Genomic DNA, 27,391 nt, shown 5'->3' on the forward strand with positions numbered 1-27,391 from the left:
TGGTCCACGAACCGCAGACGAAGGAAAGCATGCTGATGGTTGTGTGAACAGGACGTGAAGATGGTGTTTGAGTCAGTGGTGGTCGATGTCCTGAACAGGTTTCTGGGGGACTATGTGGTAAACCTGGACAGCTCGCAGCTCAGCCTCGGCATATGGGGAGGTAAACGTGCCAGGTGTCAAATCCTAATGCTTCTTTGCTATTTGATTTGCCCCAACACACGTGTTTGTGTACATTAGTGATTATGTAGTTGCTTACGTTGCAACTCGACCTTACGCTGCAATCTGAGAGTCAGGCTTTGACATTGAGTACAGGTTTGAACATGCGTTTACAGTAAGCCTTAACTCAAAGCTAACCCACTACATGCATAATTTGGGGGTCGAAATAGGTTATTTAATATAGCAAAATGTGTTGATGAGCTACACTGGGTAGTCATTTGTTAGGTTGAATTAGTATGTTAGCTTGACTAGCGGAGTTCAACCCCACATGTAACGTTAAAGTCATGTCATCTGTTCACTCCCATGTGGCTCAACGTCCAGCTGCTTTTTTTTTTTTTACAGTGGAAGTTAATTGCTGTCAAGCTACAAAATTGACCAAAAACTATCATAAAAGTGATTCAGGAGACAGTTTTTGCTTTTGGATTAGCTGCTAGCTCTATAAGACTGTAAAGTGATTTACTTTCTCTCTTGAGACACTGAATGCAGCTATTGTTTAAATGCATTTCACTGTTTATTGATACGAGACGTATGATAAGTTTTTTCAAAACAAGAATATAATGTGACCCTGGACCACAAAAGCAGTTCTAAGTAGCATGGGTATATTTGTAGCAATAGCCATGAATACATTAAATGGGTCAAAATTATACATTTTCATGCCAAAAATCATTAGGATATTAAGTAAAGATCATGTTCCATGAATATATTTTGTACTTTTTCTACCGTAAATGTATCAAAACCTAATTTTTGATTCATGATAAACGTTGTTAACTTCATTTGGACAACTTTGAAGCCGATTTTCTCAATATTTAGATTTTTTTGCACCCTCAGATTGCAGATTTTTAAATAGTTGTATTTTGAACAAATATTGTCCTATCCTAACAAACCATACATCCACTAAAAGCCTATTTATTCAGCTTTCTTTATTGAAAAAGGAAGCATTATGTATCTTAAATAGTATTAACAGATACATTTTTGGTTTTAATAATGTATTAGTACAAAACTAACACTATCTAAATTAATATATTGTTTAAAAGTGTTATTTTTAGGTAACTAGTTTTAGCAAACTTTAATGTAAAGTGTTACCAAACACTTATATTATACACTATATTCTGAAAATAATTAAGAGGTTAAAATTAAATATTCCTCTTTTTTTTTTTTTTTACAATTTCACTGCTGCATCACCTTTTGAAGTCCTTAATTTTAAGTTGGTCTGATTAGTAAAATCACCTCCTGTAGAAACATGTCTTGTATTTTAAATGTGATATGAAAAATAATTTTTGATGATGTAATATGTAAGCAACATCGTGAAATTTTCTGGCTGTGTTCAAAATCAATAGATGGAGCTGAAAATCATTTTGAAGTCCAGTGGTTCTTAACCATGGGCCCGGGTACCACAGAGTGACATAATTTATAATTTATTAAGTATATTAGGAAAAAAAAAAAAAAAGCTAAATCAAGATATTTTTGTATCCATCAAGAACTTTATTTAATTTATGTACTTCAATTGTTTTACTATATGGGCCATTATACAGAACTGGTCCAAACTGCTGTCCCACAACCAAAAACACATTTAAAAAGCATAGCTTAGATGTTTATGAAAATCCTTTTAATATCTGTTTAAACCCACAATAATAATATTTAAAATATCATTAATGTTAATATATATTAGTGGTGGGCCGTTATCGGCGTTAACGTGCTGCGTTAACGTGCTGCGTTAACGTGAGACTTTTATCGGGCGATAAAAAAAATATCGCCGTTAATCTATTCTCAAAATTGGGTTGGGAGCTGGGTCTAAACTATGCAAACTATGATGACTTTCACCTTGATAGTTTAACGCGGATGTATACCAAAGACTATAGAATATGGTCGCGCGTTTATGTCTCCTCCGCCAAAACACAGACGGGATCACGTCGTCCTCCATTCATAAAAACCGAATCTACTATAGCGCGAAATGCCACGTAAATTCGTCGTTTTTTGGATTCATAAATCAAATATGGTCTGTCACTTAATTCAAATCGCGATATGGACTAGTGTCTGTGAAAACTGAAATGCAAAAAGACCGTTTTAATATGAATCCGGTATGTTCCGTTTGCCTAGCTGTATGTATGAAATTCATACTATGAATGGTGGAGACGCGCTTTTACTACACGCATACTGAAACACACGTGACGCTCCCGGTAACTTTTGGCATTTGCATCTCACATGAACAGATAAACTCAATCTCCAAAACTGCTGTGAGTGTCACTTATACCGTTTCATTTGAGAAAACTCGCATCATGTCATACTGTATACACAGAAACTTCACGGCAACCTGTCAAAATAAAAGTACGGCGTAACATGTTTAGTCATTATTTGGGTAGCACACATATTCTGAATGCCTTCAGCAGAATTCAAATTAGCCATTTTAATCTAGATTAATCTAGATTAATTCCAAGATTTAATCTAGATTAATCTAGATTAAAAAAAATAATCTATGCCCACCCCTAATATATATAAATTCATCATTTAGTGTGTACTTGCAATTGGGAGATAGCTGCCCCAAACCCTAACCACTAAATTTCAACAATAATGTTGAAACAAAACAAGTCAATAATTCAAATAAAGTATACTAAATTATCAACTAAGATGTTATGATAGTTTCTTGTTTAGTGTATATTCAAACTAATACTTAAGTTTGAAATCAGTATGAACAACTTTTTGCCTTTTACAAAAAAAATAAATAATAATTGGATTCAAAATACAGCAAATCTTATAAATCACACTTTGTTAAAATTGTAATTATTAATGATTTACCTCTGAAAGCTTTTTAATTAAATAGAAAAAAATATATATTTGCAATGAAGACGTAAGCAAAAGCTTAATAGGTCAATATAACCCTTCTTATTAAATTATTATGACTGTGTTTCTGTAGTGACAAATTTGGGGAGAGGACAAATATTCCAAAACTTTCTGAAAATCCAATATGAGAATTAACTGCACAATTACTGGAAATATGTACCTTGGATATTACACAATTTGTATACATACAAAATTTGTGGAAAAAGACACTTTTTTTTTTTAAATAAAACAGTTTGAAAAAAAAGTGTGGAGTAGGGGGTTGAGAATTATTGCTATAGCCTCACTGTGTTCATTAATTGTAGTGCATTGCTAAATTCGTCAACAACACAAGGAAAAAGAAACAGGGATGTTCAAGCTTCCCTCATCCTGTATAGTTTTATGATAAGCCATGTGGCTTATTGACTTACTGATAAGTAGCCTTTAATACAACAGGTAAATATTTGCTCAGTGATATATGAATTGTTTTAGACAATGACTGGTATTATTCAGCACCATGTGTCGTGTCAATGTTTCTTTTGCAGGTGATGCCATATTAAGAAACCTTGAGATAAAAGAAAATGCCTTGGTATGTTGCTTTATGTTTTATGTTAGACATGCACTTTAATGTTATTTAGTTGTACGGGAAATCTAATAACAAAAACGTTTATTTCTGAAACAGAGTCAACTGGACATTCCTTTCAAAGTCAGAGCGGGACACATAGGTAAGTGTTGAACTGCGTGCTTCATGCTAACGTATATTTTACTATTTTGTTTTCCAGTCTGCTCTATAATGGTGTTAATTCTAATTTGAGCTCATTTAGTGAATGTTTCTGTCCTTGTTAGGTCGTTTGGAGTTAAAGATTCCTTGGAAGAATCTGTACACTCAGTCTGTGGAGGCCACGCTCGATGAAGTTTACCTGCTCATCGTGCCTACAGCCAGTAAGAGCTGAGTTTGTCTATCGATGCATAAAGACGTCTCTACATCTGCATTTAATTTGATCAAAAATGCGGTAAAAACTGTAAAATGTAAAAAATATTTTTACTATTTAAAATAACTGTTTTTTATTTGAATATATTTCAAAATGTAATTTATTCCCGTGATACAAAGCTGAATTTTCAGCATCACTACTCCAGTCTTCAGTGTCACAGGATTCTTCAGAAATCATACTAATCATACTAATGAATTCCTGCTTATTTATTATTAATGCTTAAATATTAATAATGGTTCTTATTATCAACGTAGAAAATGTTTTCAGGATTCTTTAAATAGAAAAGCATTTATTTGAAATCTTTTGTAACGCAAATGTCTTTACTATCAATTTTGATCAGTTCAATATAACCTTGCTGAATAGAAGTATTATTATTTATTACTGTTTTATTATTTTAATGGGAATTACTCCAAACTTGAATGGTAGTTTATTTAAATTTCCATAACAATAATAAGCAGGATGTTTTTTACATTGATGATAATAGGAAATGCTTCTTGAGCATCAAATCAGCATCAGAATTATTTCTGAAGGATCATGTGACACTGAAGACTGGAGTAATGATGCTCCAAAAAATTCAGCTTTGATCATGTGAATAAATGATCATTTCATATTTATGATACCATTTATCAATATTACAGTTTTTAACTGTATTTCTGAACGAATTAATGCATCTCCGTTTAGCACAAACACACTTTTGAGTCCAGTATAAGTTCTTCAATCTGATTCTTCAACATCTGCTGTACTGTAAAACCAGCATTACGTTGTGCTTGAATCACAGCCAGAAACAGTGCAAAATCTTCATCACATTTTTCTCTTATGGTTGGTCCTTTTTGTGTTTAGGAGTAAAAGAATCTATTCTGATTGGATTACTGTTCTCAATTCAGTTCAGTTTTAGTTAATATTGTTCCAAAGCAACTTTACAAAACAAAATGCCTTACAGAGCTCTGTTAAAAAAACGGAAAAAATGTGGCAAGGAAAATCATATTTCCTCATGATATAATATAGCATTAGCATTTGTGTTGTATTAAGAGTGTCAGTTATTGATGTACATTACATGACGTTTATTTTAATGCTAAGTCTCACAAAATATCCCTGATTTATTTTGTTTCTGCCAGTTTTGACTTTTTCATCTCTGTTGCAGGTATAAAGTATGACGCAGATAAGGAGGAGAGGCAGCTACAGGAAGCTCGGCAGAGGGAGCTGCAGCGGATCGAGGAGACCAAACAGAAAGCAGCAGAAAAAGGTGCAATCCATCGTTTGAGCTCACTTTGGTTGTACACAGAGAGAGGTAATGCAGTTTGTAAATTTGCGTTTGTGTTCTTGTATACAGAGAATCCAAAGGCAGAGAAGCAGGACACGTTTGTGGAGAAACTGGTTACGCAGGTGATCAAAAACCTGCAGGTGAAGATCTCCAACATACACGTCCGCTATGAGGATGATGTGAGTACTTTTGACATTTGCACTCTATGCAATTCCTCAGCTTGTAGCTCTTATATACTAAAACCTGTACATTATTATATGTTCATTTGTGTTTACGTCCTTAATACTGAGTACAGTGCCTTGCAAAAGTATTCATACCCCTTAATTGTTTTTCATGTTTTGTCATGGTACTGCCTTAAACTGTTTTAAATTACTTTTTCCCACATCAAAGCAGTTCAACATAACAAAATGTGAAAAAAAAATGTATGAAGTATAATTATTATCAATTACGTTTTCCTTTACTTTCTCTGTTGCCCATGTGTTCAGGTCACCAATCCCAATGCTCCGCTCTCATTCGGAGTGTCCCTGCAGAACCTCAGTCTCCAGGTATGCCAATAAGTAATTAATAAAATGATTAAATTATGACATTATTGACATTATCAATGAAACAAAGTCTTAGTCATATTTAAAGGGATAGTTCAACCAAAAATGAAAATTGTCCTATGATTTATTCACCCTCAAGCCATCCTAGGTGTATATGCCTTTCTTCATTCAGACGAATACAGTCAGAGTTATATTAAAGTCTTTATAATGGCAGTGAATAGTTTTTTGTTATTTGAAAAAAGTTTTTTATTTTAATATACTTTAAAATAAAATTTATTCCTGTGATGCAAAGCAATGTGAATCTATGCTATCACTTTTTATTAATTTAACACATCCTTGGTAAATAAAGGTATTAATTTAAAAAAAAGAAAGAATAAAAATGTACCGAGTGACCCAAAACTTTTGAACAGTAGTGTCAATTGTCAAAAAACCTTTCTATTTGAAATAAACACTGTTCTTTTTAACCTTTTATTGATCAAAGAATCCTGAAAAAAAATCAGTTTCCAAAAAAATAAATAAAAATAACAATAAATCAGTATATTAGAATGATTTTTGAAGGATCATGTGACATTGAAGACTGGAGTAATGATGCTGAAAATTCAACTTTAATTACAGATATAAATTAAATTTTAATGTATGTTAATGTAGAAAAACATTGTTTTACATTGTAATAATATTTCCCAATATTACTTTTTTCAGTATTTTTGATCAAATGAACACAGCCTTGATGAGCATAAGAGACTTCTTTAAAAAACATTTAGAATCTTACTGATCCCAAACTTTTGAGCGGTAGTATATAATATTTATTAATAAATAATATAAAACAACAAAAAGTAATTTGCATTAAAAAATATTTATACAATATATAATTTAATTAAAATGTATTAATATTTAACATAGTTTGTACATACATTTCTGATAAACTACAAAATTAAAATTACAGTTTTTCTGTATACATGTAAACATTAATATAAATATATTAATATTTTTGCATGTAATATATTATTTTGACTAATTATATATATATATATATATATATATATATATATATATATATATATAATTTTTTCTATTTAGTTTTTTTTTTCTATTTTGGTATTGTGAAATACGACCTAGCCATGTTTTTGTGTAATTTCTAATAGACTCTATGATTAACAACAAGCCATGAGAGGCTGTATATTACAGTTAAATATTCTTGCTACAAAAAATGGCAGAAGTTAGACTCAAAACTGTCTGTATTATAACATTTTTGTTTAATTTTACAGACGACAGATCAGAATTGGAACCCATGTCTTCTAGATGAGAAAGCCAAGCTGTTTTTCAAGGTTAAAACATGTTTTTTTTTTTTTTTTTTTTTTCATTTTCACACGTATGAGTAGCAAAATTAACCATTATTATTATTCACTAATACTTCTTGTTACTTCATTTAGTTTGTACGTCTGGACAATCTGTTTGCGTACTGGAATGTGAATTCAGAGCTCTACTCCAACCACAGCCCTGATGAGGCTCTGGTAGGTCTTCAGATCACCATTTCAGAAAGATATTGCAGATTTTCATTGTTTGTGCTAATGTATTATGTATTTTAATAGCGATACCTAAAGCACAGTGTAGCCATCCAGAATGCTATCCCTCAGGATTATCATTTCAGTAAGTCCCTGCTTTATTTTGTTCACAAATTTCATGTGTATTCAACAGTGTTTCAATGCAAACTAACTTTGTTTTTGTGTGTTTTTGCTTTAGTCTTTCGTCCAATATCTGCAAATGCCAAGCTGCGCATGAATCCGCGCTCCGATGTGGACTTCTCCTCACCGAAAGTCGATCTAGTGGTCAACCTCCCTGAGGTGGCTGTTGAACTTAGCCGGCCACAGGTGAGGAAGATGAAATATTCAATGAACCAAATATTGACACTATGTATTTTTGGCTTAACTTTTTGATTGTTTTCTAGTACGTGAGCATACTGGAGCTGTTGGGCTCGGTGGATATGATGACCCGTAACCTTCCATACAGGAAGTATCGTCCAGATGTGGCAGTACACACTAATGCACGTCAATGGTAAGTGCATTTGGAGATTGAGGTCTTGACAAATTCTCTTTGTTATTAAATTAAATTAAATTAAGGCTTTGTGCTTACTCATATTTGTGGTTATCGTAGGTGGCGATATGTTATCACAGGTGTTTTGGAGGTCAATGTCAAGCCTCACCTTCACATGTGGTCGTGGCAGCAAATCCGTCGCCATCGGCAGCATGTGAAAAAGTACAGAGAGCTCTATAAGAACAAAATCATCAGTAAGAAGCCTGCAGAGAGTCTGCTGAAGGAGCTTGAGGTTGGTGAGCACTGAGCATGCTCTCAGTAAAGACACAGTTCACACAATGAAATTCTGCTGTGATTTACTCACTCTCATTTAGTTCCAAACCCATATGCTGTTATTTTTTTCTGTTGTGAAGACATATGGCTGTTTTTGTCTTGGAGTTCAGCAGCTTAGGCCACTATGAACCATTATTATGCTCTTTTCTCTGTAATGCTAGTAAATTGCTGTGAAATAACCAGAGCTATTTTAAAGAGGTAGTTCACTTTCAGAACAAAAATCTACAGATAATGTACTCACCCCCTTGTCATCCAAGATGTTCATGTCTTTCTTTCTTCAGTCGTAAAGAAATGATGTTTTTTGAGGAAAACATTTTGGGATTTCTCTCCATATAATGGACTTCTATGGTGCCCCCGAGTTTGAACTTCCAAAATGCAGTTTAAACGCAGCTTCAAAGGGCTCTAAACGATCCCAGACGAGGAAGAAGGGTCTTATCTAGTGAAACGGTCGGTTATTTTTTTTTAAACAAATTGACCATTTATATACTTTTTAACCTCAAATGCTCGTCTTGTCTCATCTCTGTGATGCGCATGCGTAGTCTGTGTAATCTGGGTCAATACAGTTAGGGTATGTCAAAAAACTCCTATCTTCCAAATCATTCTACATCGCTTCACAGAGCCGAGACAAGACCAGCATTTGAGGATTAAAAATATATGAATTGTCGATTTGTTTTTGCTAGATAAGACTCTTCTTCTTCCTGGGATTGTTTCGAGTCCTTTGAAGCTGCGTTTAAACTGCTCTTTGGAAGTTCGAACTTGGGGGGCACCATACATACACATTATATGGAGAGAAATCCTGAAATGTTTTCCTCAAAAAACATAATTTCTTTTCGACTGAGGAAAGAAAGGCAAACATCTTAGATGACAAGGGGGTGAGTATATTATCTGTAAATTTTTGTTCTGACAGTGGATTAATCCTTTAAAGATAAATACAAAAATGCGCTGATAACACATGGACTGATGTTCCGTCTTTTTACTGGTAAAGCAGCATTTACACAGTTTATATACCGGTAAAATACCGGTAAACGTGGAGGGGTATGCGCAGTCAAGTGTTTTTGTTGATGTTTTATTTTTGTGTCAAAAAAGTTCACATTCATGCTGCTGCTTTTGGCTTGAAACATCATACTAGATGGCTTCACACCGAACTGGTGCGTAGTAAATGTGTAATTGCGTCAGAATGTTATGATTGGCCCAGAGTAGATCTCTTATGTCAATGTATTCCATGTACATGCTCATACTGGTAATCTTGTGCTGCGTTCACACAGAGCACATTACCGGTAATTTACTAGTAATGTTGCAACTTCTCATAGCAGTAAATTGCTGGATTGAATTTACCGGTCTTTTTCAAACATGATCTGTTAATGCAAATTTTACCAGTAAAAACTGTATGTGTGAAAGGGGCTATTGTGAACAGAGTTTGGTTTTGAAGTAGGGATGCACCGATCCGTATCGGCCGATCACTTGCGCGTTTTGTCAGTAAAGCCGGTTCTGTAATCAGCGGTAAATGCCATCTGGTGCGTGATTTCACGTTGAGCCGTATATACTACACACAGCCGTTGTTTACCGACGAGCTGCGCACATCAATGTTCATTATCAGTGTGAATGTGCGCAGCTCGTCAGTGAACAACGGCTGTGTGTAGTATATACGGCTCAACGTGAAATCACGCACCTGATGGCATTTACCGCTGATTACAGAACCGGCTTTACTGACAAAACGCGCAAGCATTATCGGCCGATTCGTATCGGTGCATCCCTATTTTGAAGTTTGTTTTGAAGTTTGTCACCATTAACTGTCTTTGTGAACTGGCAAATATGGCTGTTCTTTTTGATTTGATTTGTTCTGTTTTGGTTTGTTTGTTTTGGAGTTTGTCAGTTGTGGTCTCTGTAAACTCTTTGTGAACTGGCAAATCGTTTGTTTTTGTAGCTTGTCAGCTGTCTTTGTGAACTGGCAGATATGGCTGTGTTTTTTGTTTTGGAGTTTGTCAGTTGTGGTCTCTGTAATCTGTCTTTGTGAACTGGCAAATGTGTTTGTTTGTTTGTTTTTGTTTTGTTTTGGAGTTTGTCAGCCGTCTTTGAAATGGCAAATATAGTTTTTTTTTTTTTTTTTGGAGTTTGTCAGCTGTGGTCAATATAAACTGTCTTTGTGAAGGGACCAATATGGCTGTTTTTTGGTTTGTTTGTTTTGGCGTTTGTCAGCTGTGGTCACTATTTACTGTCTTTGAACTGGCAGATATGGCTGTGTTTTTTGTTTTGTTTTGATTTGTTTGGACTTTGTCAGTTGTGGTCTCTGTAAACTGTCTTTGTGAACTGGCAAATGTGTTTGTTTGTTTTTGTTTTGTTTTGGAGTTTGTCAGCTGTCTTTGAAATGACAAATATAGTTGTTTTTTTGGAGTTTGTCAGCTGTTTTGTCAAATTTAGCTGTTTTTGTTTGTTTTGTTTGTTTTCGTTTTGGAGTTTGTCAGCTGTGGTCAATATAAACTGTCTTTGAACTGGCAAATATGGCTGTGTTTTTTGTTTTGTTTTGATTTGTTTGGACTTTGTCAGTTGTGGTCTCTGTAAACTGTCTTTGTGAACTGGCAAATGTGTTTGTTTGTTTTTGTTTTGTTTTGGAGTTTGTCAGCTGTCTTTGAAATGACAAATATAGTTGTTTTTTTGGAGTTTGTCAGCTGTTTTGTCAAATTTAGCTGTTTTTGTTTGTTTTGTTTGTTTTCGTTTTGGAGTTTGTCAGCTGTGGTCAATATAAACTGTCTTTGTGAAAGGACCAATATGGCTGTTTTTTTTTCTGGTTTGTTTGTTTTGGAGTTTGTCAGCTGTGGTCACTATTTACTGTCTTTGAACTGGCAAATATGGCTGTGTTTTTTGTTTTGTTTTGATTTGTTTGGACTTTGTCAGTTGTGGGGCCTATACCATGATGGTAGTTCAACAAATTCAGAGTTACAGGATTAATTTCGAGTTGACAAATCTAAACCACTCCAATCCGGCTTTGTTGGTACCATGATGCTGATCATCAACTTTCTTTGTCAACTCTGGTTTTGATCCTGAGTTTGTGGAGCACATGCACATGAATGTGTGACATCAGTGGCAAACAGCCAATCACAAGCCTTGGTTGAATGTTAACGAGTTAGCTAAAGTTTAAGAGATTGAAGAATTTAAATGCATTTAAACTAAAAAAAAAATTACTTGTTTATAAAAGAGTACAAATAAAATAAATTATAGTGCTCTATCAGTGCACTCACAAGTGAAATGTGTTAAGTATATATATATATATATATGTATATGTATATGTATATGTGTATGTATATACAGTTGCATTCAAAATTATTCAACCCTCCAGAGACTACAGTAGTTTACAAATACAAGGTTTTCTGAAGATCCAGGACTTTAAAAAAATTGCATCTATAACCAATTACTGGCATATTTAAAGTGATAATGTCAATATAATGTAATGTGTTTGAGTTATAGGATTTTTCAATAACACAGCTATGTCATAATTATTAAACCCCCGTTTAACATTGCTGTGTTTTAGTCACTTATTTGTATGGTGGGTAACAAAATTGTCTTAAAACATAATTAAGCCTTTAGAAACACTATTAGAAAACAAAATTAGCTTGAGCTGTTACACATACATATAGTTAGCCCATGCATGTGCTGAACTTTTAGTAGCTAATATGACAAAGTCAACACAGCTCTCACAAAAGCTATAGAGAAACTACAGAGAATAAATAATTGTATTACTTTAGAAAGTCTAAGGTTATGTGAAGATTTCCAAGGCATTAAAGGTTCCCAGAGACACAGCTGGCAGCCTTATTCCTTAGTTTAAAATGTGTTGTACCAGAAAACCTTTGAAGGTGTTGAACAAAAAAGCACAATATCATAAAATGTTTGATCAGAACAGCAGAGGAAAAACCTGCAATGTACAACCAAAGACTTGTAAGATGACCTGACGAAATGAGGAAAAACATTTCAATGGACTGTATAAGAAGAACACTAGACAATTATGGCCTTCATGTTGAGACATCTTGCCGAATACCACTCTTGACCAAGAAGAACAAAAAGGCTGATGTGAACATGTTAAAATTAATTTAGATAGACATGAGGAGTTCTGCTAGAATGTTTTATAGAGTGATCTGACTAAACTGGAACTTTTTGGACCTATGGATCAGTGGTATGTCTGGTGCAAAAAAGGCAGAACTTATGAGCAGAAGAACACCATCTTCATCGTCAAACTTTGGGGTGGACCAGTCCTGTTAGAGGGGTGTTTTATTGTAGCAGTAAGTAGAAACCATGGCCGTATGAAGAATATCATGGATTCTTTGAAGTATCAGGCCATTTTTCAGGCAAGAATTGTGATGCCTTTGGTGCAAAGACTAAAGCTGATGATCAGTGGACTTTCCTGAAGGGCCATCATCCCAAAGTATACATCCAAAAATGTATGCTTGGTTCAAGGATCAGACATTGAATGTACTTTAGTGGCCTGTTCAGTCTCCAGATTTAATTCTTGTTGAAAATATTTGGCTGAATTTGAAGAAAGAAGTGGCAAAGTGAAAACTATAGATTATGAGTGATCTGAAAGCTTTTACAGCAGAGGAATGGGCAAAGATTGCAGTAGAGAGGTGACGCTTCAAAACACTAACAGGAGGCGTTTATTGGCGGTTTTAAAGAATAAATTCTGCATCAAATATGACTTTTAGGGATTGAATAATTTTGAACATGAACATTTGGAACCAATTAGATTTTTTTTAATTCATCAGCTTCTGTTTTCAGAATGACACAAATGTGTATTTATAAATTTCTCTAATAGTGTACTGATGCCTTTGTTGAGTTGCTTTTACAAAATTGTGTTCTCTGCTGGTCAATGGGGTTGAATAATTTTGATTGCTTATATATATTATTTTAAATAAATGCTTCATAATAACTCTTAAACTAAAATTGCTTGTGTGTAATGGATTAATAATTATATAAATCATATAAAATAACTATAAGTAATTATCATTAAAGCCAGACCATTGTTTTTCAAAATTTTATTTACTAATTATTTTTTTTACTAGTGACCTTTAATTTTCAAGAAACTAGAGGAGTGACTTTTTTGTGTCCAATGTCAGTTTTAGATCTTTAATCCAGAACATAACCTGCCCTGGAGCAGGCTAGCCGTGGAGTATAAATTACTATGGCAATGAATGCTGCTAAAAGCCAAGCCACTTTCATGGTACCTAAAACCCAGGATTGGTGCAAACTAAACTGAAACTTACCTGGCTAGCCAGCTAATCTGGCTTCATGGTACAGGCCCGTGGTCTCTGTAAACTGTCTTTGTGAACTGGCAAATGTGTTTGTTTGTTTTTGTTATGTTTTGGAGTTTGTCAGCTGTCTTTGAAATGACAAATATAGTTGTTTTTTTGGAGTTTGTCAGCTGTTTTGGCAAATTTAGCTGTTTTTTTTTTGGTTTGTTTTGTTTGTTTTCGTTTTGGAGTGTGTCAGCTATGGTCAATATAAACTGTCTTTGTGAAGGGACCAATATGGCTGTTTTTTGGTTTGTTTGTTTTGGCGTTTGTCAGCTGTGGTCACTATTTACTGTCTTTGAACTGGCAAATATGGCTGTGTTTTTTGATTTGTTTGGAGTTTGTCAGTTGTGGTCTCTGTAAACTGTCTTTGTGAACTGGCAAATGTGTTTGTTTGTTTGTTTTTATTTTGTTTTGGAGTTTGTCAGCTGTCTTTGAAATGACAAAAATAGTTTTTTTTGGAGTTTGTCAGCTGTTTTGGCAAATTTAGCTGTTTTTATTTTTTGTTTTTGTTTGTTTTCGTTTTGGAGTTTGTCAGCTATGGTCAATATAAACTGTCTTTGTGAAAGGACCAATATGGCTGTTTTTTTGGTTTGTTTGTTTTGGCGTTTGTCAGCTGTGGTCACTATTTACTGTCTTTGAACTGGCAAATATGGCTGTGTTTTTGGTTTGTTTTGTTTGTTTGGAGTTTGTCAGTTGTGGTCTCTGTAAACTGTCTTTGTGAACTGGCAAATGTGTTTGTTTGTTTGTTTTTGTTTCGTTTTGGAGTTTGTCAGCCGTCTTTGAAATGGCAAATATAGTTTTTATTTTGTTTTGTTTTGGAGTTTGTCAGCTGTTTTGGCAAATTTAGCAGTTTTTTTTTTTGTTTGTTTTCGTTTTGGAGTTTGTCAGCTGTGGTCACTATTTACTGTCTTTGAACTGGCAATATGGCTGTGTTTTTTGTTTTATGAAGTTTGTCGGCTGTGTTCAATATGAACTGTCTTTGTGAACTAGCAAATATAATTCTTTTTTTGTTTGTTTTGTTTTAGAGTTTGTCAGCTGTCTTTGTGAACTTTCAAGAGTTGCATAAAGACAAAATTAAACATTTCCTTTTATATTATTAAAATACCAGCATGTGTGTTAGCAATGACAAAGAGTGTGCAATTCATAGAAAACACACCTTCAAGGTGAGCATAATGCTGCTGTTTTGAAAGAGACTGAGCGATGTGTTATAAATTAGCACCCTAGTTTAGTTTTCAGGGCACTGATCAGGGAGTCAGCTATTTTAAGGGCTGTCTCAATCGTGAAACCCCCAAACTTTTGCTCCCTAAAAAATCCCACAATGCACCACAAAAACCAGGCAGCATCAATACTTACTATGCTACCTTACCAAAAATTAAATCACATCTCTGAAGCACAAAACAAATCCACAAACCAACTCAGTAAATATAATGACACACAATAGAAGATTTGAAGAATTAGAAGATTCTTTTTTCCTGTAAATTTCAGCATAATCGCATATTGCTAGACGGGTAGTGAACACCAGTTAACATTTATCAAAATAATATCAAAAGGATATGGGTCCTGCCTGCCACAGTGTACATTGACGTTGTATGTTGTCATGTCACTGGAAATTGAGTAATCACTGTCTCCGTGTATAGTAAACCAGGTCCTTACCAGTTACCATATTGAGCTAGAAAGCAGAGTGAGATGCACTCTGAGCCTCTGCCTACTGATGCATGGTGTGTTCCTTTACATAATGGAAAAAATGCAACACACTTAGTTCACATTAGTCAAAAAAGGTGTGTTCTAATTAGAACAGATCCATTTCTAACACCTTTTTAAACACATTTTATTAATGTTGAAATGTGTGAAGAACCAAATAAGATTGTTGTCTTTTCTGTGAACATAACCTTTTTTAATTTTTGTTTAATCCTTTAGGAGACTGAAAGAACCCTGGATATATTCAACATCACAATGGCGAGACAGCAGGCTGAGATGGAGGTGACATGACGGCACATTCACACTCTCTCACACAATCACATTTGACCGTGTAATAATGTATAGATCATTTGAATCCTTAAAGGAGAAGTTCACTTCCAGAACAAAAATGTACAGATAATTTACTCACCCCTCCTCCAAGATATTCATGTCTTTCTTTCGTCAGTCGTAAAGAAATTATGTTTTTTGAGGAAAACGTTTCAGGATTTCTCTCCATATAATGGACTTCTATGGTGCCCCCGAGTTTGAACTTCCAAAATGCAGTTTCAATGCAGCTTTAAAGGGCTCTAAATGATCCCAGCCGAGGAAAGAATGGTCTTATATAGCAAAACGGTTGGTTATTTTCTAAAAACATCAACAATTTATATACTTTTTAATCTCTACATAGAGCACACACAGAGCTAGACAAGACAAACATTTGAGGTTGAAAAGTAAGAATTTTAATTAAAAAAAAAATAACCAACCGTTTTGCTAGATAAGACCCTTTTTCCTTGGCTGGGATCATTTAGAGCCATTTGAAGCTGCATTTAAACTGCATTTTGGAAATCAAATTTGGGGGCGCCATAGAAGTCCATTATATGGAGAGAAATCCTTAAATTTTTTCCTCAAAAAACATTTCTTTACGACTGAAGAAAGAAAGACATGAACATCTTGGATAACAATGGGGTGAGTACATTATCTGTACATTTTTGCTCTGGAAGTGAACTTTTCTCCTTTAAAGGGATAGTTCACCCAAAAATGAAAATTTGATGTTTATCTGCTTACCCCCAATGCATCCAAGATGTAGGTGACTTTGTTTCCTCAGAAAAACACAAACGAAGATTTTTAATGAAAACCGGTGCAGTCTGCCAGCCTTATCATGGACGTGAATGGGCACCAAACCTTTAAAAGTAAACAAAAACATGCACAGACAAATCCAAATTACACCCTGCGGCTCGTGACGATGCATTGATGTCTTAAGACACGAAACGATCGGTTTTTGTGAGAAACTGAACAGTATTTATATAATTTTTTACCTTTGATACACAGCCACGTCCATCTGTCATGAGCACGAGTTTGGCATCAGTCACGTCACATGTGCACGCGCTTCTGGCGTAGAATACGCAAACGCCGGTAAGGGGAAATCAGTGAAAAGTCCCGGATGAGTTTGAGCAAGCAAATGTAATCTTTTAGCTTTAAATCGGTTTGAACAATCAGGATACGCGCAAGTAATTACCATTTTGAATAGCCGCTATACCCACAATCTCTGTGCACTGTGGAAACAATGAGTGTCGTATTCATGCGACGGATCGCTTCCGGCGTTTGCGTATTCTACGACAGAGCGCGTGCTCATGAGACGTGACTGATGCCAAACTCATGCACATTACAGATGGACGTGGCTGTGTATCAAAGGTAAAAAAAATGATATAAATACTGTTCAGTTTCTCACAAAAACCAATCGTTTCATGTCTTAAGACATCAATGTATCGTCACGAGCCGCAGGGTGTAATTTGGATTTGTCTGTGCATGTTTTTGTTTACTTTTAAAGGTTTGGTGCCCATTCACGTCCATGATAAGGCTGGCAGACTGCACCGGTTTTCATTAAAAATCTTCGTTTGTGTTTTTCTGAGGAAACAAAGTCACCTACATCTTGGATGCATTGGGGGTAAGCAGATAAACATCAAATTTTCATTTTTGGGTGAACTATCCCTTTAATACAGTGTGGCCTATGGGTCATATCACTGGAAATGTGTTCCTGTTGCTCAGCTGGTAGAGTATGAAGCTAGCAAAGTTTGAATCTGTGGTTTCTGACTGAGAAGCACCATTTGACTCTTGCATATTCTGTGGCTGGTGTTGTAGGCCTCAAAGGCGGGGCTCAGGATATACCGTCCTGGGGTGAAGGTGGAGGAAGAACAGTCACAAGGCTGGTTCGGCTGGATGTGGGGCTGGTCTGGAGACAGCGGCACGCAAACCAAAGATGTCAAAACGGGAGGTTTGTCCACGCTCTGTATCTGTTTGGCCCTACAGATAATCTTTGCTCTAGAATTCTGCAGAAAGATATTTTCTGACAGTAATTTCATCTCATTGTAATATTTAAGTATTCCACATTCATGTAAATCTGTAAATAGTTTCTGATAGATTCGCTGAACTTCTGTTCATATCTCACAGGTTTTGATGAGCTAATGACCCCAGCGGAGAAAGCCAAACTGTACGCTGCCATTGGATACAGCGAGACAGCTATCAACCCTAACCTGCCAAAAAGTGTTAGTAAAAAACAATCATAAAATATACAAATCCACTATTTATCTTTTATGGAAGTTTTTTCCCCAACTTGACTTGCATAAAAATATATACATGTGTATATACACTGATGTTCAAAACGTTGGGATCAGTAAGATTTTCTAATGTTTTTTAAAGATGTTTCTTATTAACAAAAATGAGTAATCTTGTGAAATATTATTACAATTTAAAATTTTCTATTTTGATATACTGTAAAATATAATTTATTCATGGGATGCAAAGCTGAATTTTCAGCATCATTACTCCAAGTCTTCAGTGTCACATGATCCTTCAGAAATTCATCTAATATGCTGACTTATTATCAATGTTAGAAACAGTTGTGCTGCTTAATTTTTTTTAAACCTTTTTTAGGATTCTTTGATAAATAAAATGTTAAAAAGAACAGCATTTATTCTGAATAGAAATCTGTTCTAACTAGGGATGCTCATATTGACCGTTTAACCGTTGACCGACAGTGAGAATTTTAACCAAAAAGGTTTTTTTCTATATTTTTTTTTACGTTTGCTGCATGGTGAAAGAAATAATGCTATATAAGTAATATGTCTACTCAAGAGCACGTGTCGACAAGTGCAGTGTGGCTGTACAGACATATTTCGTTTCACCTTCACTTAGTTAACTGGTGTAGTATATGCAACTCAATGGCAAAAATTCAAATTCTGAATGGATTATAGTCTAGAAAGTGCGCAATAGGCGCTCCCCTTACAATCACTGGAAAGCGATCACTCATTCTAGAGTAGTTCATCGCAATCCCACAAAGTTAATAAAAAGTAATAAAATGACCTTTAAACTGCATAATTAATCTTTTATTTGTATAATGTATACACTTTCTTTGTTTTAATGAGAGAGTTCGCGAATGTGTAGAAAGCAGCAGAACTGAAACCTAACCCTAACCTACCAATACTGGGGGGGTAGTAATCTGGCGGGGGTCAGAATTCGGCACAACACCGGTACCGTTCTTCAAAGTGCATAGAAGGATTCAGTGTGTTTTAGTTTTGTCATCTTAATTGGATGGTTATTTATTTTATATATATTTAGTGTAGGCTTATTTATTCTATAATTTTTTTATTTTATTCTGGTTTTCTCTGTTCTCAGAAGTGCAGCTGATGGGTGATAATTTGAGTATATCATATGTGAATACAGCTTTTGTTGTTGCTCTGTTGCACTGTTTGCTGCTGTTTGCACGTTAAAATAAAACATTTGCTTGTATTTTTAGTGTATCATCACAGATACTCGTGCATTCTATTTTTATTTAAAACTAATTTATTATTCTAATTTTATCAGTTAAAGGTTAATGTTCGGATAACGAGCAGCGGTTGTCGGTCAGGAACAATAACCGAAATGAGCATCCCTAATTCTAAAAATATAAGGCTTTGCCATCACTTCTTAATAATTGAACACATCCTTGCTGAAAAAAATTATTGGGGAAAAAAAATTACTTACCCCAAACATTTGAACGGAAGTGTATATTATTACATTAGATTTCTTTTTATATAAATGCTGTTCTTTTTTACTTTTTATTCATCAATAAATGCTAAAAAAAAAAGTATCACCAGTTCCAAAAAAATATTAAACAGGAAAAACTTTGATAATAAATCAGCATATTAGAATGATTTCTGAAGAATCATGTGACACTGAAGACTGAAGTATTGATGCTGAAAATTCAGCTTTGCATCACAGGAATACATTTTGTTTTAATGTATATTCAAATAATAAACCATTATTTTAAATTGCAATAATATTTCATAATATTATTATTTTTTTCTGTATTTTTGATCAAATGAATTCTAACTATCTTTCTGATCCCAAACTTTTAAATGGTAGTTTATGTGCACCACTGTTTAAAAGTTGGGACTATTCAAGGAATATTTAAGTTTTTTTAAATGTTTTTTTTATTTATTTCTAGTAATATTGTTACTTACTTATTTATTTATTTATTTATTTATTTATTTACTTATTATTATTATTATTATTATTATTGCAATTTAAAATAACTTTTTTATAATATATTGGTGATACTTTACACTACGATTCCATTTGTTAACATTAGTTAACATAAATAATGAAAAATGCTTGAAAAATACTGAAACAAATGTAGTGCTCATTGTTAGTTATGCAATAACTAACTTTAATTAATGGACCTTATTGTAAAGTGTTACAATTATATTTTGAAATGTAATTTATTCCTGTGATCAAAGCTGAATTTTCAGCACTATTACTCCAGTCTTCAGTGTCACATGATCCTTCAGAGATTAATATATGCCGATTTTCAGCTAAAGAAACATTTCTGATTATCATCAACACACAGGATTCTTCAAAAAACAGAATTAGTTTGAAATGATAATCTTTTGTAACATTATAAATGTCCTTGTTGTCACTTGTAGTCAATTTAATGCAATCTTGCTGAATAAAATAAAAAATTCTGATCCCAAACTTTTTATCCTTTTTGCATAATCCAGTCCATTGAAACTATACAACTTAAGTTCAAACTATACAAGCATCACACCCCTGACTTACCCCTGATATTTTTGTTTGCAGTTTGAAAATATGAAGATAAGTTTCCAGCTTATTCGTCTGTCTCTGTCAGTCAAAGAGAGCCGAGAGAAGGCAGAGATAATCAAACTGTCCGTCATTGATCTGAAAGCCATGCTGACTCAAAGACCTGCGGCCCAAGCGATAAAGTACTGTTTTCTTCTCAAGTCCACTCATCTCACCCACTTTTATTTATTAAATTTAAAAGAATTTTCTGTGTTTGATACAACTTGCTGTTGATAAATTTTTTTAACTTGTTCCTCAATTGTGAAACAAGCACACAACTCATTTACAGTAAAGCACTTACAATAAAAGTCTATGGGGCAAGATTTTGCTCTGGAGTAAATCTTGCCGTAACTCTTCACATGATGTGCACAAGAAATACAAGTTGCACATTTGGCTTTTTCACCCCCCACATTGTCTTACCACATAGACTTCCTTTCTGTTTGTAAGAATTCCTTTTACCCAGAGCACTCGGTTATGTGACGTAATGTTTTATTTGTCAGGATCTCTGCTCAGCTGTCATCGTTTGAAGTGTCTGGTCTCCCACGAGGCATGACGGCCCCCATCTTGCTGTGTCCACGTCATGTGGACGGGATGAAAGATACGACTCTGCTGAACCTCATGTTTGAGACAAACCCACTGGACACACGTGCGGACCAGAAACTCCGCATCGAGTCCCAACCACTAGAGATCATCTATGACGCTGTGAGTGTGAAGGAGCATCTCTCAATGACTGGAAAAGTTTTGTTATGCCGAGTTCAGACTGCATGATTTTCAAAGCAATCGCGTCACAGATGTTTTCACACTGCATGACTATCTGGGGTAGCATTCCGTCGATGCTGTGTTCACACTGCACGATGGATCGGCGACAGGGGGTTTCACACTGCATGACTTTACAATAGGAAGAATCGCCGACAACTTTGTCCCGGTCCGCAAACTACGTCTCACAACCAAACACACGCGAGAACTGACATGGAAACAACGCGAGGTCAGGTGTGCAAGTTCTCACGTGAGACTGGGATTATTATAAAAAAAATGGTAGCCCGCAAGAAGCTTGTCATACAAATTGCATGTGCACTCATTTGCAGCGAAAATAAAAGAAGCCGAAGCTATTCTTGTTGATGTTATGGTCTATACCTTCGTAACTCCTCCCCCAACTTCCCGCTGGCCTGGATGTTGCTGTCTCATTGGCTGTAGGTAATCGCCGACGTTATGTTCAGTCAGATCACCTTTCACACGGCATGATTTTGAATCGCCGACAGGTCCAGATATTTAGCATGCCAAATATCTCACGGGTGTCGGCGATTCTCTCAGATCGCGTCTTTGATGGTTCACACTGTGTGATTGTCACTCACGTGAACGAGCACCGTTTTGCCTGTGATTTCGGGCATTTGTCTGCGATTTCTCAACCTGTCGGCGAGTCAAAATCGGGGCTAAAATCATGCAGTCTGAACTCGGCATTAGCTGAACCCAAGCGACAACAGTGTACCAGTTCTAACGTCATGGCAAACGTTTAAGCAAAGCATGCTAACTGTTCTGTCGTTGGCTGCACAAAACACTATTTAGTAGGGCTGGGTAAAAAATATCGATTCTCCGATTTTAATCGATCTTCAGTTTAACACAATGATATCGATTCGGGAAATCCCATCAGTCACCATCAGCTGCTTTTTTTGCAGAAAAATCTGGTGATCAAAAATGATTAGGCTGTAGTTAAGAACTGTTAGTTTTATGGACAGTTAGAATGTTTTGTATCCGCAGACAAGGGCTTTACGATTGGCCTGTTTTGAACGTTTTGAATTTAGAAAAACGTTTTATTTCTTAAACATGTTTGAAGTTCTTAATAGATTTCACTGTTGCACATTTACAGTCTTTTTATTTTTTTACAGTAATGTGCATTTTGCAGTTTGTTTACATGGTGTACAATGGATGCACATATTTATGACTTCTTGTTACAGTGTTCATTTAAAATAAAAGTTGTTTAAAATAAACAATTGTGTGCACCCTATTATTAATGTAGATGTGTATTTCAGTAATAAACTTAAGTAGGAGAGTTTCAGTTACCAGCATTTATATCAAAATATGGATCCCATGTCTGCAAAACTAACATTTTAAATGAAATATTGATAGCTAATCGAATCGAATCGAAATCGAAATCAAATCGAATCGAAACCATAAAAATAAGAATCGAATCGAACCGAATCGCCGAATTGGTCACAATACCCAGCCCTACTATTTAGAGTCCCAGCCTCATAGGAGACAAGAGAGCAGTGGATTTATTAATTTATTTACTGTATATTATGCTGCTGCCACACAAATCTAATACAAGCATGCAATTTCTTTTCCACAGATTTACCCAGCTTATTTGTAACTCCTATATGTGTTTAACATAAACTTGTGTACATTCAACACTTTAAGCGCAATAAGACGTGAAAGAGAACTTAGTTTTAGAAGTTTAGTACTCACATGCCATGTGACAGATGCGTTCTGTGTGGGCTCAGAAAACCCTATTTCAGAAGTTTCAACTAATATGATTTAAAATGCATGATTTCAGCGTGATAGACATGATAATTAAAACCAAACAGATGTTTTTTGGCAGAGTATCTGAGGAATGAGCTGTAAAGACACAGCTCTATTTGGGAAAAGGTGATCTGTGGTGTATTTTAAGCCGAAATGGCCCAGGCAATTCTGGGGACACCTAATACTTAGGGTGTGTTCCCATTTTTGTCATGTTCGGTTAAAACAAACTCTGGTGCGATTGCTCTGTTAGTGTTGTTCATTTGAGTAAGTGTAAACACTGCCATCCAAACCCGGGTGTGCAGCAAACAAGTTGGCCGAGACCGCTAAAAAGATGGGTCTTGGTCCACTTCCAAATTAGCTCCGGTGTGGTTCAAATTAGGGATGTGCAATTAATAGAAATTCATTTCAATTTCATTTTCATTTTCAAATTCAGTTTTGATTTAGATTTAGGCTTCAAACGATCATGAAAATTAAAGCCAATCATAAAATCCTAATTAAACCATTAAAGCCTAATTTCACATGCAAATCAGCAAAATCATGTAATGTGACTTATAAAATGGGGCATGCTTGAGTTTCTTTGATGTTGTGTTTTTAAAAGCGAGAAAAACTTGCGCTGTTCTGTGTATGCGCTCAGAGACTGAACAGAACACGGACATGTAAAGTTATCCTTTAGCTCAAGGTGCGTGCCTAAACAGTCAAGTACAAGCCAAAAGATTTCAAAATGAGGTGCTTGGTGATTATTCATGTAAACCCTTGTCAGTGATCATAAACACTTGAGAATAAAAATACGTGTGTAACAGTATTGGATCTGTGTGGCTCTTAAAGCGGCAACAAATAATATTCCCTCCGCCGTCTCTGTGCTTAATATGAATAAAATGTAAAAATACAAAGAAAAAATAATTCACTGCTCTTGAATGAAGGACTTTTGTAGTTAATAAGGAACAAAGCATGTTTAATTCTCACAGTAAAGACGCTGTTTTATTTCACATTACAAATAATTACATTCAATAAACTGTAGTAGGCTTTTAGACTACTTTAGACTTGCATAAAAGTATTCAGTGTTTTTTTTATTTTTTATTATTTTTTTTCTGTTGTATTGCTACCTTTAAATTAATCACTAATATAAAGTTTTGGACCCAGTCATAATCGTGTTGAATAATCGTGATTACAATATTGACCAAAATGATTGTGATCGTGAGATCATCACAAAATATACGTCATTCAACCTAACCAATCAGGTTGTAAACGCACTATGCCTTTAGGTATCTTGCGTCTGTATCTTTAGTTTCACTGTCAAAAATGCCAGTGTGAACCCTAAACGGACCAGGGCCAAATGTATCATTTTCCTTTTTGGTCCTGACCAAATGAACCAAATGAACCGATCTACAAGTGTGAACACACCCTTATATTTCATCTTGTAAAAAGGGGCATAATAGGTGTCCTTTGTTGTTTGTTCTTTTTGTAGATGACAGTGAACAGTTTGTCAGCTTTCTTCATGCCTCCAAAAGACCTGCAGCTGGATGAACTGACCAATGCCACCCTCATGAAGCTGGAGCAGTTCAGAGACAAGACCTCCACAGGTGTGTGCAGATTCACAAGTCATATATTTGCTAGATGATTTCCAGTTGGCGGTGCAGTGTGGATCTGACTTAAAGGGATAGTTCACCCAAAAAGGATAATTGTGTCCGAAAGCTGTAGAATTACATCAAAAAATATCTCAATTTTAAGTCTACACTGCAAAAAATGCTTTTCTTACTTAGACTTTTTGTCTTGTTTCCAGCCAAAATATCTAAAAATTCTTAAATCAAGAAGGAATGAGTGCGTTTTAGCTTGAAACAAGCAAAATAATCTGCTAATGGGGCCAGAAAAATAATCTTGTTTTCTGTTTGAAAAAATATTTTTTTTTGTTTACCCCATTGGCAGATTATTTAGCTTGTTCTAAGCAAAAACTTGCTTAATTTTGACTTGTTTTTCTGAAAATAAGAAAATATTTTTTTACCCATCTAGAAAATCCTTGTTGATTTAAGAATTTTTAAATGTTTTAACTGGAAACAAGACAAAAAAAATCCAAGTAAGAAGTCCTTTGGGTGTGGAACGACACGAGGATGACCAAATAATGACAGAATTTTCATGTTTAGGTGAACTGCACATTTTCTTTGCCTTTCATAATAAAAGTAAAAAAATAAAAAGGAAATTTGGAATAAAAATAATAAAATAATGTTAGTTTTTAAAATATTTTAAATAGGAATTGTATTTATCATCTGTACCTTTTTTTATGCAGTGGTTTTCAAATAGTAGCTTTCACTAAAACAGTATTATTCATTCACAGGACTCATGTACATCATTGAGACTCAGAAGGTTCTGGATCTGAAGATAAACCTCATGGCTTCATATGTCATTGTCCCAGAAAATGGCTTTTATGACCCAAAACACAACCTTGCCATTCTGGACTTGGGTCATTTTCAGGTAAAACCAATCACTTTCACTCCACTTGGTTCTTTATAATTTCTTTTTAGATCATAATCATAATTATTTACATCATACTTGACATGGAAGTTTTAAAGGTGCCATAAAATGCATTGATACAATATTTTAAATTGTTCTCTATGATACATAGAAGGTATGAGGTAAGGAAAGGGTAAAAATTCTTTAGAAATAGTTTTACAAGTCCATTTACAACCCCTGGATTTGTCCCTAGAATGAAATGGTCTGTTATTACCTTATTTGGAAGGTTCATGAATAATAATGATGAGCTCTGCTCTGATTGGCTGTTTCACAGAGTGGCTCATTTCAGTAGCTCACACATGGAGGAAAAGATATATTTAATCAAGTAGCTCCAACTGCTATTAATATGCGGGTCATCGAAACTGCCGTTTTGAATGCACAATCACTTTTTACTTTCATTTTTGAGATTTGCGATCGCACGTGCTTTGTGTAACGTAACAGCGGCAGTACTTACCACATATTTTAGTGGTCTTTTGCAAACAACAGATTTACAGAAGAAGGAGGAAATGATGATGTTTGAGACTCATGGTATGTCATGTCCATGTACTATACTTTTATTATTCACTTATGCCAAGGTAAACACAGTTTTCCATTCTATGGTACCTTTAAAAAGGCTGAAACAAGGCGAAAAAAGGCGAAACAACAAACAGAATGATCGAAAGAAATGTGAATTCAATGTTTCTTGGGAAATGTTTCCCCAGTGAGTCATACTTTGAAGAGAAGAAAAAAATCCAGCAAACTGCCGAAGCTTAGTGTTCAAAGTTGGCAAGAAGAGCTTTTCAAACTTGGTCCAACACCCCCATGAGGCCACAAAGTGGTCCAAAAAAAAAAGTATTTTAAGGACTATCAGAGTTAACAAGTATAACTACTGTACTGCATTTTTATTGAAAATCATAAAATGTGACCCTGGACAACAAAACCAGTCTTATGTAGCACAGGTATGTTTGTAGCAATAGCCAAAAATACATTGTGAGGGTGAAATTATTATTTTCCTTTTATGCCAAAAATCATGAGGATATTAATTAAAGATCATGTTCCATGAAGATATAAATGTCCTACCATAAATATATAAAAACTTAATTTTTTATTAGTAATATGCATTGCTAAGAACTTAATTTGGACAACTTTAAAGGATATTTTCTCAATATTTGGATTTTTTTGCACCCTCAGATTCCAGATTTTCTAATAGTTGGACCTCGTCCTAACAAACCAAACATCACTGAAAAGCTTATTTATTCAGTTTACAGATTATGTATAAATCTCAATTTTTAAATTTTATACATTTTATAAATACATATATATTTAAACACAGTTGAAGCCAAAAGTTTACATGTTTACATGCACCTTACAGAATCTGCAAAATATTAATTATTATACCAAAATAAGAGGGATCATACAAAATGCATGGTTTTTCTATTTAGTACTGACCTGAACACATAAAAGATGTTTACATGTACAGTAAACATATTTTGTCTCACTGATGCTTCAGAATGAAACACAATGCATTAAGAGCCAGGGGTGTAAAGTTTTTGAATTTGAAAATCAGGGTACATTTATCATACGTTGTCTTCAGGGAAACATGTAAGTAGCTTCTGAAGGGCACTACTAAATGGAAAAAAATATGATATTTAGGCACAAAAAAAAGTACACGTTAAAGAACCAAGTGTATGTAAACTTTTGAACGGGGTAATTTTTATAAATTTAATAAATAAATAACATGAATTTTATATGATCTCTCTTATTTTGATAAAACAATTAACATTTTGCAGATTCTGCAAGGTGTATGTAAACTTTTGACCCCAAAAATGTAAATGTATGCATGTTGCACGATATAAATGTTTTAGACATGAAAATAAATATCTGCCTTTATATTCTAAAAAGGCTGTTACATATGCAGGGATGATAATATTGAATTGGCTTAAAGTGTGTGTTTGTTGTGTGTAGATGTCCAGTAAGAGCAGAGACAACCTTCCTCAGCTGTCTGCGGGCAGCAGCACTTTAGAGGACATCATGTCCCGAGCTTACGACAGCTTCGATGTCCAACTCAGCAGTTTACAGTTCCTCTACACCAAAGCAGGTGCGCAGACTTGCACAATAGTTGATATCATGTAG

At 34.7% G+C, this 27,391-nt stretch overlaps 1 protein-coding gene across 1 annotated transcript; it reads left to right on the forward strand.

Moving 5' to 3' along the window:
• Positions 1-27,391, forward strand: LOC141287010 (intermembrane lipid transfer protein VPS13A-like). Its single transcript, XM_073819139.1, has 21 exons — positions 1-160; positions 3,576-3,619; positions 3,713-3,755; positions 3,877-3,972; positions 5,164-5,265; positions 5,353-5,462; positions 5,769-5,828; positions 7,091-7,150; positions 7,256-7,336; positions 7,415-7,472; positions 7,566-7,693; positions 7,771-7,877; positions 7,977-8,148; positions 15,386-15,448; positions 17,285-17,417; positions 17,594-17,688; positions 20,261-20,403; positions 20,761-20,962; positions 24,240-24,354; positions 25,104-25,240; positions 27,224-27,391. The coding sequence occupies exons 1-21, from the start codon at positions 61-63 to the stop codon at positions 27,389-27,391; spliced, it is 2,217 nt and encodes a 738-aa protein (XP_073675240.1). The 5' UTR covers positions 1-60.

This window comes from Garra rufa, chromosome 15 (genome assembly GCF_049309525.1).
Source record: "Garra rufa chromosome 15, GarRuf1.0, whole genome shotgun sequence".
Lineage (NCBI taxonomy): Eukaryota > Metazoa > Chordata > Actinopteri > Cypriniformes > Cyprinidae > Garra > Garra rufa.